Source organism: Microcaecilia unicolor, chromosome 11, assembly GCF_901765095.1.
Source record: "Microcaecilia unicolor chromosome 11, aMicUni1.1, whole genome shotgun sequence".
NCBI classification, from domain to species: domain Eukaryota; kingdom Metazoa; phylum Chordata; class Amphibia; order Gymnophiona; family Siphonopidae; genus Microcaecilia; species Microcaecilia unicolor.
The window spans coordinates 65,931,420-65,946,182 of NC_044041.1; the positions used below are offsets into that span (position 1 = coordinate 65,931,420).

A 14,763-nucleotide genomic window follows, 5' to 3' on the forward strand; every position below is an offset into this window, starting at 1 on the left:
TAGACGTACGCAGCACTGTACACTTGAACATGAAGAGACAATCCCTGCTTGACAGAGCTTACAATCAGGACGGACAGACAAGAGATAAGGGAATATTAAAGTGAAGATGATAAAATAAGGTTTTTACATTCCATGTACCCACCAATAAGGTCTGTCCCCTCCCCTACCCCACAGGCGATCTCTGCCCTCCCCTGCTGTAAACCCACTCCCCTCTGCTCCAGCATATCCCCAACCCCTCCCCCATCCTCCCCTTCCCTCCCCTTCCCTGTAGCTGATCTTTCTATCAGTAAATCAGCCATCCCATGAGGCATCAACGTACTCTCCCGGGACTTTAACCTCTCAAAAGCTAATCCCTAACCCTCCTGTCCCCCTGCATTCACCCACATCCACTGCATTCATTCATCCCACACCCCTATTCAGTTCTCTTAAGACTTGAAAACTAACAAAATCTAATATCCTGAAGCATAAACCTTGGCACACCAGCACACCCTGAAGCCTCTTTCTTTTGCTGATATTTTCTTTATTGCTTAAACACATCAACGTACTCACAGTCAGAAGGGGTGCTTCATAGCACAGAGACTTCGTTATTCTGGGCTGAAACAATGCTTGGAGGTAGAAGTCTGAAGAGAGAGAATTCTACTGCTGAGGTAGAAACAGATGAACAGGCAAAGACAGCTCAGAAATGGATGCCTGGAACGTGCTATATCTTATTGACAAGATATATTTTACAAGGTAAAATACCAAGTTCTCTTCAGGGAGTTTATCAGGCCAAGTACTGACAGAAAACAAGATGGTGAAAGTTTCAAAGCTAGAACAAGGGGAAAAGCAGGGGGGCTCCCAAGCCGAAAGAACAAGAGCATAAAGACCAATGAGAGCCATCAGGTAGCAAGGCATCAAGCTAGGCTGAGAAGAAGAGGTTCAGGCAACATTTCATCATTGATAACAGTTTTTAAACAAACAGACAAGTGTGTCTGCACTAGCTGTGAACTATATTACACATAATGCATTGCTCCTCTAACTTACAGATCTACAGTAATGCATTAAACACATTTCAGGCACCTACTATAACTAAGGCAAGGCTGTCAAAGGGCAGAACAACCCCTCCACTTCACCTCCCTCCAGCCTCCATCCCCAAACTTGCATAATTTTAATTTCCTCACCCCAAATCCCTCCAGTTCCATCTCCCAACTCATTGCTCACCGGCTTTCAACCTTTTCCCATACTCCCCATGATCCCCAGGGTACCCTATCCTCCTTCCCTTCTCCCCTGCAGACCCCCTATACATAGCACCCCCTAAGTAGTTGTTTATCTGCATAATGTTCTCAATGAAATAGCCAATCCTCCACTAGTCCGCATAAATCTGTGTCCGCATAAATCTGTGTTCTTTCAGGAAGCTTGCTTGGCAGAATGCTTCCCCCGATCCACCGCCCTCTGCCACGCTGAATCCACTCGGGGTTCCTTGGCGGTCTCCAGTAACTCTTTCTGAATGGGAACATCTCTACACCCCAAAGAGCACAATGTTAACCATTCTTCATCCGGGGTCTATACGCAATTTACCGTCCACCGTTAGCTACATCCCAAATGGGAATAGCCACCTGTACCAGATCCCCTTTGACCTCATAAATATTGTGGCTTCTCGAAAGGATAGATGCTTTTGCAAAGTAGTCCATGCCAGATCTTGAAACACTCCAATCTTTCAGTTTTTCCAAAGAATCTCTTTTTGCTGCCTCACTTTAGACAATATCTTCTCCTTCATGGGGAAGCCAGCAAAACACACTACAGTGTCCCTCAGGTTAGATTCTCGCTGCAGGCCAGCCACTCTGTGCACTCTCTGGATGCGGAGGTCTGGCAGTTGACCACATTCCTCAGAATTCAAAATGAACCCACACAACTCTCGAATCACTGCTTCACAGTTACTAAATATATCCAAGTCAGGGATTCCTTTGAATCGCAAATTGTTTCGGCGCAACCTATTCTCCAGGTCTTCCACCTGCTCCCTGAGTTATAATTCCTACGTGTCAGCATTCACCACTTTATGCAGTTTCCCCATGTCCTGCTTAAAAGTCTCCATCCCCTCCTCCACCTCACCGACATGCGTTCCCAAATCGCGAATTTTTGCCCTAATTTCTCAGGGCAGTTTGTATATCCTTTCAGACCCCCGCCAGATTTGCTTCAAGCCTTGAAACCAAGCCACTACTTCAGATTTTGCAATCTCGCCAGCCTCAGGTCCCTCCTCATTGTGCTCCTCCCCGGCCACAGCCGGACTCACCGCCATCTTTGCTTCTCTCTGCTCTGGCCCCGCCGAAGCTGCCGACGTTTTCTTACTTTGTTCTGTCGAAAAACGGAATCGCTCCAGTCCCTTCTTTGGTGGCATACCTCAGGGACCTTTCCCCTTCGATGCAGTCTTGGGGATGCTGCTGAAGTCTGTGGGATTTCCTCGCTCTAAACAATGCCCCGACGGAGCTCCGCGTTCAAGCTGCCATCCCGGTCCGTGACATCACTTCCTCCGACTCCTAAGATTTTCATAGTTGAGTCAAGAGGATATGTGATGTTCTCAATGGTAAATGATTTAAGATTTATAGCTTGATAAGGATTAGTAACTATTACAAATTTGAGCTTTAATTTGAAATTGGATGCCCAAGATTCAGGGTTAACAGCTTGCATGCCAATTTGCCTTTTTATTTGTCCTTGCCAGCTTCTTCATGGTTCTTTGGAACTCTAACTCAGTCAGAATTTGCTTTTTGGCGCCATGGTACCATGAATATTTATTTACTCTAGGGTGTTCAGTGGATTTTATTTAACTCCCATTTTTATTCCCCTTTCTACTGCTGCTTCTGGGACCAACCATTTCAGTGACAGCCTAAGGCTAAGTGAAATGCCAGCAGTTGATTCTGTAAATTTTGTACTCTTGAATCAATCTTAAATAATGGCTGGGACTTCATAGTCCAATATATTCTCTGCCATCTTCTACCTTGAGGAGCTAGGGATGTATTATGCAAACTGAGTTCAGGTTTTCCATATGACAGTGCAATTTATTGTTTTTAAGCCACAAGACCAGCCTTGAATTTGCTTTCTTAATGGACCAAAGTGACTTACTTTGCTTTATAAATAATTTTCTCTACAGATTCTAAGATAATTGTGGAATTACACAAGTTGCAACCCAGTATAAAAGATTTTGAAGTGAGTAATCTGGTTGGATTGGGCCGGTTTGCAGAGGTACATGTGGTGAGAGAGAAAATTACTGGAGATGTCTATGCCATGAAGGTGATGAAAAAGGAGTCTCTACAGGCAAAAGAACATGTATGAGTATTTATTTATTTCAATACACATTGATGTAATGAGAAAATATGATTACTTTGTTACTATGAAGGCCAAGGCGTTTAAGTTGTAATATGTAGTAAATTCTGATTTTAAACATAAATCTGAGTAAAGGGGTAGAATATTCTGATGCAGTATAATTGCTTATAAAAAGTAAAGAAGGCTCATGCATATGCAAAGATTTAGATTACTTTAAGTGTGTCCCCACCAGGCATTGGATTATTGTCATTTTCAATAGAGTAGATACCAGGGTCCTGGCCCACCTAATTCCTAATTTCTACTACTACTTATTTCTATAGTGCTACTAGACATATGCAGTGGGGTCTGATAGCAGGCAAACTATGTTTCTGGACTAACAGATCTATCTGTCACGTTACCATGATTAACTTCATGGTGAAAACTTTCTAGAATACATGACCCAGCAGGCCTCCCTGTAATTAGCTTCCCTTGCAAAATTAAACCACAAGTAGTCCTGACAGGCCAGTCTAAACGTCTGGGTTTATGCTCTCATACTAACAGATGAAGACTGAACAAGCTTCTCACTGGCTTGATTAACAGGTGCACTGTGGGAAAAATTAGTATTTCTCTGACTCCAGCAGTTGATGGCATGTACCTGTTATCGTCCATCATACCAGATAAGAACAAATGAGTTATGCCTCTCTACCTGCTGATGGAGACAGAAAACAAAGGTTTGTGATCCCATGCTCTATATAGGGCATCATACAGCTTCAATCACATCGGTAGTCTTTGTCTCCAACAGATGGTAGATGAGCATAGCTGTGCAAGGGCGTCAACAATATGCTATATTTATTTGAAGGCATGGATAAAGGTGAGCCAGTTGATGTAATGTATCTAGATTTTTAGAAGGCTTTTTGCAAAGTCTTTCATGAGACACTCTTGAGGAAATTAAAAAACAAGGGAAATTAAAAGGCATGTGGTATAGGAACTGGTTAAAATATAGGAAGCAGAGTAGGGTTAAATGGCTAGTTCTCAATGGAGGAGGGTGAACTGGCATGCCATAGGGATCTATATTAGGACTGGTGATTTTTTTTATATATTTATAAATGATCTAGAAATGGGAGCAGTGGGCGAGGGTAATCAATTTACAGATGACCCAAAATATTCAAGGTTGTTAAATTGCATGTAGACTGTAAGAAATTGCAGGAGAACAGATAATTTATTTTCCAAGGACAGGCACGATATTATATTGACACATATGGGTGACATCAACCAGAGCCTGATGGCAGGAATATCCCCAGTTTCTTTTCCAGAAACTCTTGGGAGTCCCACTGCATGTGTTCACATCTTCCTGCCTGATGTGACTGTGCAGGACCAGCCAGTCTTGTTTTTTTCCATGGACCTGAGGAGACATGTTCGGTAGCCTCTCCTGTTGCAGTTGCGGCGTTGGCTACTTTCTTTACCCTAGCAAGTATTTTTTCCTGTGTAAGTGCTACGTGGGACTAGTTTTTTATTGCCTGTTTTGTCCCCTTTTGTCGGCACTTAGTTTTCTTTGTTTTTCCGTGGCTTGTGGCCATAGTGCTCCAGCTGGGTATTTTTTTCAACTATTGAGTGGTTTGATTTAGTCTTGGCTATCTTAAATAAAAAAAATAAAAATAAATAATAAGTATATTTATTTATGATATATCCCATATTATCCTGAAAAGTTTGAGTTCAGTATGGCTTACAATATAGATAGAGAGTTAATTACATCAATCATGATTCAGTAAAATGAGATGACGAGTATAAACATATTTGCAGGTAAACTGTATCAATGAATAAATTGGTAAAGTCATAATACTTAAGAAATAATATTGTCAACTAGTTAGTTAGATCTTGACACTTAGACTAATGCAATGAATTATGGAATGAATTTGTAAAGGTATGAGTTTATAATAGTGTTCTAAATTGCATGTAATTAGGATTAAATGTAACATATTGGGTAGAGAGTTCCAATATATAGTTCCAGTATAGGTGAAGTCTGCAGAAAGTATGATTTATAGGCAGCATTCTTAAAGTTCGGCAGACAGAGTCTGAGAGAGTTTCTAGCGCCAAGGAAGGCATTGCGTGAAGATGGTTCTATTAGGTGATGCATGTAGTCTGGAGCCAATCCGTATAATATTTGAAATATAAGGTGCAAAGCTTGAACAAACCTTGGCTTTAATAGGGAGCCAATGCAATTTGATTAACAAATGAATGGCTTGTTCAAAGCATGGTCATTTTAAAACTAAAATGAGCATCTGTGTTTTGAATGGTTTGGAGTCTTTCACTCCTTACAACCTGAATAAACAGCATTACAATAATTCAGATGAGAAGGAACTAGAGATTGAACAAGGAGTCTAATACTTGGTAGGAAGTAAGACCTAATCCCCTGGATTCTATACTTAGTTATTAGGATTTATTTATTGCCTTTTTGAAGGAATTCACTCAAGGTGGTGTACAGTAAGAATAGATCAAACATGAGCAATAGGCAATTACAGCAGTAAAAATATTCAAATAATAATACAAAGTATGGCATAGTATACTGCTTTTACAAAATACAGGGACCAAACTACAAAAACCCAAGAAATCCAAAAAAATGTAATTTGAAAATAATTTTTATAGTGCTAGCACATAATTCACAAGGAAACTACCCTTAAATGAATTATTAAATAAACATGATCTCCAGATAGGACCAACACATAAAGTGATAAATATGCCACTATCAAACGTGGGAGTCCAATAATATCATTGGTCAGAAACGGGGTAAGAGGAGCAAAAAGACCAGCACAAAAAACTCCCCTACAAAGGGAGAAAAATTCCCTTTTTCTAGTGTTTATGTGCATTATTGTACCTTCACACTTTTTTTTTGAATGTTAGACTTATTTATAGATGGTTCCCCTTTACTTCTGGAGATAGCTTTCAAGAACCATAGAGACTGGACTGCTTTCCGACCCTCTTCACTCAGAATGAGGAATCGCTTCTCCATCCCAGTCTCCAACCCCTGGCCCTTACGGCTTGGGTGTTGAGAGGGTAGTAGTTGATTTGCTCCAACTGCTTGCATCCAGGACATATTCTACTAAGAAGCCTTACAACTTTAAGTCGATGAGGTTGCTTTCTGAAATGAGGGCAAGACCTTGGACCCCTTTTCCTGTTCTACACAAAAACTGCTTGAGTACCTTCTACGCTTGTCAGAGTCTAGTCTCAAGACCAGCTCAGTTAGGATTCAAGTCAGTCCAACTAGTGCTTACCATCGCCATGTGGAAGATAGGACGATCTCTCTACAGCCTCTAGTTTTTCCAGTCATAAGAGATTTGCTTTTACTCAAGCCCCCTGTCAAACCTCCTACAGTGTCATGAGTTCTCAGTTTTTTTGTCCAGCTGATTATACTTTATGCTTTATTAGACTTGCTAGATCGCTCTAGCTGCCTGGATAGAGCAGAGTGGTGTTCATAACTAAAACAAGGAAAAAGGAAAGGAACTCCAATTATTGACAGGAAAGAAACATAATCATGCAAGAGAAAACAAATACATTCACTCGAAGAAAGGCATAATACAATCACACAAAGGAAAGTATAAAGCACACAGCCAAGAGCAAGGGTTAGTTCACTTAGCCAACTTGCAGAAACTTCCAGGTAATCTTAATCTCCAAATGCCTGTCTGAAAAGCCAGGCTTTCAGATTTGCCTTAAAAGTTTTTTAAGGGAGGGTTTGCTACAGAGGAAAAGAAGTAAATATGAGGAGAAATAAATAAGGCATGGTGTCTGGTTGTTTCTAGCTGGGCAAGTTTGGGACCTGGAAGAACAAGATAATGATTGTTTAAAGAACGAAGGACTGTTGCTGGTGAATATGGAATAGTAAGATGTGAGAGAGAGTCTGGTGTACCTAACCTAAAAGCTTTGAATGTCAGGGCAATTTTGTAATTAATTTTGAAAGTCCACAAGAAGCCAGTGGTAGTGAAGTAAAGGAGATGTGTGATAATAGAGGTCAGCATGGCAGAGCAATCTGGTAGCCGTGTTCTGTAAAATTTGAAGTTTCTTGAGAGCAGAACAAGGTAAACCGGAATAAATTATGTTGCACTAGTCAAGACATGAGGTAAAGGATGCAAGAATAAGTGCATGGAAATTGTCGTGGTTGAAAAGGTGGCAGATAGTCCGCAGCTGCCGAAAAGTGAAGAAGCAGAGTTTGAACAAGTGTGAGATGTTTTGTGAAAAAGAGAGAGTAGAGTCTAGAATTACCCCCAAATAGCGAAAACGAGAGACCGGTATGATTGCTGTCCCAAAAAGGGAAATAGGCACGGAGGGAGGATTTATTCAGCCAGAAACCAACAAGCCACAGTCTTACCTGTGTTCAGGACTAATTGGTGATTAAAAAGCCAATTGGCTACAGAGTCTAGGCAGGTTTGAAGAGGAGAAATGGAAAAAGATGAAGCATTGGTTGGATAGAGTAGTAGAATATCGACTGTATAGAAGTAGGCAGACACCCCAAATGATGAATACATGCTGCCAGTGAGCTCAAATATAAGCTGAAAAGGAGTGTGAAAGGCTTGACCCTTGGGGAACCCCACAACTGACATCCCTCTTGAGAGAGGTGGAGGTGGGTAACGGGAAAAGAGCGGTTAGATAAAGAAATAAACCAAGATAGAACCTCACCAGGTATACCCAACAAAGATAGATGAGAGATCAGAAAAGAGTGGTTAACCAGGTAAAGACAGCGGATAAATCCAGGGAGACTGACAGAACAATTTTGTTCACCCTAGGCTGCTGATGTTGTTTTTATTTTTTTCTAAGATTATTTGGAATTCCATCTTAATCCAAAAAGAAGCACAAAGGGCTATCAAGAATGGGACAAATATACTTTATTGATGACCCATTTTTGAGAACCCTTTATTTTTTTTGGATTGCTTGTTCTGTGTACTCTGACTCTGTTGCATGTTGGAATTCCATCTTAATCAGTCAATTTTCCTGCCAACATTTTTCCTCAAACTTGTATTCCTTTCCTGGCGAAAGCGCACTGCACACCTTGGATTGCAAAACAGCCTTGACCTTATATCTGGCGAAGGCAAAAGCCCATAGACCAGCTTTTTATTTCTTCATCTTATCAGGTTGAGGGCTAGCCATCAGCGCAAACTCACTTTCCAATTAACTCACAGTCTGTATCTTTTCTACTTTGTTTGGGCTGGACTGACTCTGGAGAGTCATGTCACAACATCCTGTCCCGCAGTTCTCATGCCCAGAGCCTGGGCAGTGGATCGAGGCAGACACAGACTCCAGTTTCTTTGCTTTAAAACTAGGTAGTATTAAGCAGTATATCAAGTCAATAAATCAAATCAAAACCTCTTTCGGTCTGATTTGGACCACTCCTTGAGCCAGGGGTACTGTTGGAGGAGGGGGTCCTTTATCATCCCTTCAGACCTCTTATCCCATGAAAGGAGATCATCTTCCTCTGAGGAGCTCTCCTTTACCGATTTTGTTACGGATATGGCTAAGTCCATCCAGTTTCAGTTAGACATTGAGGATGATCCGTTGGCCAAGACGTTGGACATCCTTGACTTTTCTGTTCCACCAAAGGAGGCTGTGACGGTGCTTGTGCACAGAAGTAATGGGAGACCCCCCCCCCTCTCTGTACAGTCCATTCAGAAGGAGGCCAACTTGATACAGTCATAAGAACATAGGAGTAGCCATACTGGGTCAGACCAATGGTCCATCTAGCCCAGTATCCTGTTTTCCAAACAGTGGCCAAGCCAGGTAACAAGTACCTAGCAGAAACTCAAATCGTGGCAAGACTTTATACTACAAATCCCAGGGCAAGCAGTTGCTTTCCATGTCTGTCTCCAATAGCAGACTATGGACTTTTCCTCCAGGAATTTGTCCAAACCTTTTTAAAACCCAGATACACATCCTCCGGCAAAGAGTTCCAGAGCTTAACTATTTGTTGACTGAAAAAATATTTCCTCCTGTTTGTTTTAAAAGTATTTCAATGCAACTTCTTCAAGTGCCCCCTAGTCTTTGTACTTTGGAATGAGAATCAATTTACTTCTACTCGTTCTACACCACTCAGGATTTTGTAGACCTCAATCATATCTCCCCTCATCCATCTTTTTTCCAAGCTGAAGTGCTCTAGCGTCTTTAGCCTTTCCTCGTAGGAGAGGAGTTCCATCCTGATCATTTTGGTTGCTCTTCTTTGAACCTTTTTTAATTCCTGTATATCTTTTTGAGATACGGCAACCAGAGCTGAACCTAGTACTCAAGGTGCAGATGCACCATGGAGCGATACAAAGGCATTATAGTATTTCAGTCTTATTTAGCATCCCTTTCCTAATAATTCCTAGCATCCTGTTTGCTTTTTTGGCCGCTGCTGCACACTGAGCAGAAGATTTCAGTATATTTCCTACAGCGACTCCCAGATCTTTTTCTTGAGTGCTGACCCCCAAGGGTGGAGCCTAGCATCAGGTATCTATGATTCGGATTATTCTATGCAATGTGCATCACCTTGAATTTGTCCACATTAAATTTTATCTGCCATTTGGTTGCCCAGTCTTCCAATTTCCTAATGTCTTCCTGCAATATTTCACAGTCTGCACTTGTTTTAACAACCTTGAATAGTTTTGTATCATCTTCAAATTTAATCATCTCACTCGTTCCAATTTCTATATCATTTACAGGGCCACCGAGAGGCTGGGCAGGGCCCGGGGCAAGGCCGCCTCTGCCGCCTCCCCCCCAGGTCGCCGCTCCTCCGCCTGCCCCCCTCCGTCTGCCACTGGGCAGGGCCCCCTACATTGAAATCACAGCGCCTCTCACCTCCGTGTGAAAGGATCTGCTGCTGCCTGCAGCGCTTTCACACGGACATGAGAGGCGCTGTGATTTCAATGCAGGGGGCCTGGCCCGGTGGCAGACGGTCGACGACAGAGGACGTGTGGGATTGTGGCGCCGAGTCCCCCCCCTCTTGGCAGCCCTGATCATTTATAAATATGTTGAATAGCACTGGTCCCAGTACAGATCCCTACGGCACTCCACTGTTCACCCTCTATTGAGAGAAGTGACCATTTAACCCTACCCTCTGTTTTTTGTCCAATACCTAGTTCCTAATCCACATCAGAACCTTGCCTCCTATCCCATGACTCTTTAATTTTCTTAGGAGTCTCTCATGAGGAACTTTATCAAAAGGTTTCTGAAAATCTGGTTGCACTACATCAGCCAGCTCACCTTTATCCACATGTTTATTCACGCCTTCAAAGAAATGAAGCAGATTGGTGAGGCAAGACTTCCCTCAACTGAACCCATGCTGATTTTGTCCCATTAAACCATGTTTGTCTACGTATTCTGTAATTTTATTCTTTATAATAGTTTCCATTATTTTGCCTAGTACCGATGTCAGGCTTACCGGTCTATAATTTCCTGGATCACCCCTAGAACTCTTTTTTAAAAATTGGCGTCACACTGCCCACCCTCCAATCTTCAGGTACTAGAGACGATTTTAGTGACAGGTTACATATTACTAATAGCAGATCAGCAATTTCATGCTTGAGTTTTTTTGAGTACCCTTGGATGTATGCTATCTAGTCCAGGTGATTTACTACTCTTTAGTTTGTCAGTTTGGCTCAGTACATCTTCCAGGTTCACCGAGATTTGTTTGGGTTCCTCCGCATCATCACCCTTGAAAACTATTTCTGATACAATCAGATTTCTTAATCTTCCATAAAGACAGAAACAAAGAATTAATTCAGTTTCTCTGCTATGGCCTTGTTCTCCCTGAGCGCCCCTTTTGCTCTTTCGTGATCTAATAGTCCCATGATTTGTTCACAGGGTTTTTTCTTCTGATGTACCTGAAAAAGTTGTTACTGTGAGTTTTAGCCTCTGCGACAAGTTTCTCTTCATATTCTCGTTTAGCCTTCTTTATTAATACTTTGCATCTGACTTCCCAGTATGTTGCTTCTTATTTTCTTCATTTGGGTTCTTTTTCCATTCTTTGAAGGACAATCTTTTGGCTGTAATGGCCTCTTTTACTTCACTTTTAACCATGCTGGCTGATGTTTTTTTTTCCTTTCCACCTTTGCAAATACGTGGAATGCTTGTGGTTTGGGCTTTCAAGCTGGTATTTTTGAATAACGTCCATGCCTGATTTAGTGTCCTAACCTTGTCATTCGATCCTTTGTTTCTTTGTAACCATTTTCCTCATTATAGTCTCCTTTTTGAAAATTAAATGCTTTTGTGGGTTCATCCCAGGTAGTAGCTCAAACTTGATCGTGTTATGATCACTGTTTCCCAGGGGACCCTGCACCGCCACCTCTTGCACTATGCCCTGCATGGCACCAAGGACCAGATCCAAAATGACTCCCCCTCTCATTGGTTCCTGGACCAGCTGCTCCAAGAAGCAGTCGTTTATAACATCTAAAAATTTTATCTCCCTGGCGCTCCCTTATGCAACATTTATCCGGTCAATATCGTCATTGAATCCGCTTTCAAAAGAGCCAAGATCTCCCAGACAGTGCCTCGGGTAGGGAGCCTTGGACATTGGAGTCTTTTAGAAGGATGGTGTTTTCAGAATGCTATTGTATCTTCCCACTTATGTTCTTACCAGCACCTCATAAGTATGTGCTTGTGGAACTTAGTACATAGTGTGGCGAAGTTTACTGGGACAGACCTCCTGGGGAAAGCAGAGGACCTCTGTCAGCTAGTAGCCAAAGAGCAGGATTGTGGTAAGTACATGGTTCAAGAAACCTTTTTATACTTTCAAAACAGTGTTCAAGTCTTCTGTTATGGGTATTGTTTTATGCAGACTCACCTGGCTGTGTGCTTTAGATTTGGAATCTGCAGTTCAGGAGAAGCTAGCAGATGTTTCATGTGGATTGATAATCTGTTTGGTAACAAGTTGGAGGGAAGTCATGTACCTTGCCAAAAAATTTACTGATACTATCAAGTCACTGTCCCGGCTCATTCTGGCTTGTTCTCTACATCCAGGTGGTATACTGGGGGAGGACAACGGAGAACCCACTACTCTCAAAGGCATAGGTATCCCCCATCCTCTTGACCACCCAAGAACAACAAGGGGTCTTGCTCCTGCCCAAGCCAGCAAAAGTACCAGCAGGCTGTCCAGGCAAAACAGGGCACAGGCTTTTGACTAGCTACAGGGGAGCATAGTTGCAGTCCCAGTAACTGTTCCACACGACCTTCCAGTAGGAGGGTTGGCTGAATTTTTTTCCAAGAAAGGTGGCCCCCTTGCAACCTCAGACTGTTGGGTTCTCTATATAGTCAGGACAGGTTACATCCTACAATTGGAAGCTGTCCCTGCAAATTGCCCTCAGAGGATCAAAATTAAACTCTCAACACTGGGAATTACTTACAAAATTACTTTTCCCTCTTATAAACTAATATAGTCAAACATGGTCAAATGTTCCACCAGGATGAAGAGGGCAGGGATTTTATTCCAGGTGTTTCCTGGTTATCAAGAAAACGGGAGGATTTTGTCCCATCCCAGACCTGAGGGCCCTTGCAAAGCTAAAGTTCAGAATGATTTACCTGAGCACCCTACTCTCCATGATTCAGGAATAAGATTGGCTATGCTCTCTGGACTTAAGGGACGCTTCTATCCATGTACAGATACATCACAGTCACAGGAAGTATCTCAGAGTTTGAGTAGGGAAAACCCATTACAGTACTGCGTACTTCCGTTTGGATTCTCATCAGCACCCAGAGTATTCACAAAATACCTAGCAGTAGTTGCACCATCACAAGGGGTGCATGTTTTTTCCCTACCTAGATGATTGGCTGGTGCTAGGGTTCAACATCAAATACCTCAAGTCCCACCTCAACCCATCCCAGCAATTGGAATTTATAGGATCCCTGCTACAAACACACGGCTCAAGCCAAGGCCTTTCTCCCAGCTCCATGAATAGATGCTCTCACCTCTGTAACCCGAGAGGTTCAAAAGAATCAGCTTGTCCGATTTTAAAAATGCTGGGTCACATAGCCTTCACAATGCATGTCGCATACATGGAATCCATCAGTTTGAGGAGAGCTCAATGGACTGTCTTCCCAGTGGTCTCATGCCAAGGAGAACCTTCAGGATGCCATCATTATCATGCCTATCCTCTTAAGCACTCTGTCTTGATTTGGATGAAGGCCTTGAATACCCAGGGAACTTCCTAGACTTCTGAAAAGAAAATCTAATTTTCTCAGCGACCCTCCAGACCGGTCAAGACGCTTGGGTTATGCACGCCTACCAGCAGAGGGAGACTGAGAACACTAAAACTTAAACCAGTATAAGCTAGCAGCCAACCCCCAAGCAGCCAGTAAATCTCAGTCTCCAGCAGAGGGTAGACATGTAGCCTGAGCAGTCAGTCTGGTCTGGTAGGATTAGATTTTCTTAACTAATACCCTGTACTTGGAATTATTTTTGGTTGAGTGCTTCAAGAAAAGCGGGTCCAGTGGGATTCACTTTTCTCTGTGGAATTTAGCCGGTGTGTGGCTTATTCCCCAGCTGGCCTTTGGTTAGGCAGCCATGTGCCTCGGCTCCTGTTGTGACAGGAACCTTGAGAGCCATAACTTCTGGCAGTTTGTATTATTCCCCTGCTGGCCTTTGGTTAGGCAGCCATGTGCCTCGGCTCCTGTTGTGACAGGAACCTTGAGAGCCATAACTTCTGGCAGTTTGAAATTCTGTTTCTGAACTTTCTGCCTGTTGCCTCGGCTCCTGCTATGGCAGGAATCTTGAGTGCATAGTCCCTGTCAGCTCTTAGCAACTGGGCTTTTGTTGTGAGTGTGAAAAAAAAAAAAGAAAGAAAGAAAGAAAAAGAAACAGTGTTTGGCTGCTTGGCAGTGCTTGACTGTGTTGTTTGGGAAGCTGACAGAGAGGCCTGGGGATTTTGAACAACTTTGAGAGAGCTGGGACGTTAGGGTGTACCGCTTTAAATTCGCGATGTCGGCGGGAAAGCCGTCGCGCTGCCGTTCTTGTGTGCGAAGGGGGATAGACGTGCCAGGAGCTCAATGCAGGTTCTGTGGGGAGCCTAAACAGCCTGATTCTTCGCCTCCGGTACTAGCTGCGGAGGGTTCAGGTAGCGGTAAAGGTTTGGCCGGCTCTGACTTGTCCTCTGGGCTCGTAGCGGCGGTTCCGATTTTGGCAGGAACCGCCGCCATCTTGGATTCAGGCGCCACGGGGGTGGCTGCTCGCCCGCTGTTGGAAGGTCCGGGGCAGAGTGCTTCCAGGCCTCCGGAAGGTGCGGGGGCCATGGGGTTTCCTCCGGATTTTATTTGGGCCATGTTTCAGGCCTGGCAGTCAGGCCCTAATCAGTTAGAGCCTCTGAAGGGAGCAGGGCCTCTGGTTGCTAAGCGACAGCGTTTAGATTGGTCTGAAGAGCCAGATTTGTTTTCCTTGCCTCCCTCAGACGACGAGAGTAGTCTGCTGGGGGATGAGTTCCTAGGGGACAAGGTTTCTGAGGAGGAGGGGCCTTTGCCAGGTGAAGACCCCTTGGTGGT

At 43.2% G+C, this 14,763-nt stretch overlaps 1 protein-coding gene across 1 annotated transcript in view; it reads left to right on the forward strand.

Annotated features, from left to right (window-relative positions):
- Positions 1 to 14,763, forward strand: part of CIT (citron rho-interacting serine/threonine kinase) — a 1,023,678-nt gene that overhangs the window by 42,600 nt on the left and 966,315 nt on the right. Inside the window, 1 exon segment of the mRNA XM_030217566.1 lies at positions 3,125 to 3,300. Coding sequence (XP_030073426.1) covers positions 3,125 to 3,300 — 176 coding nt within the window.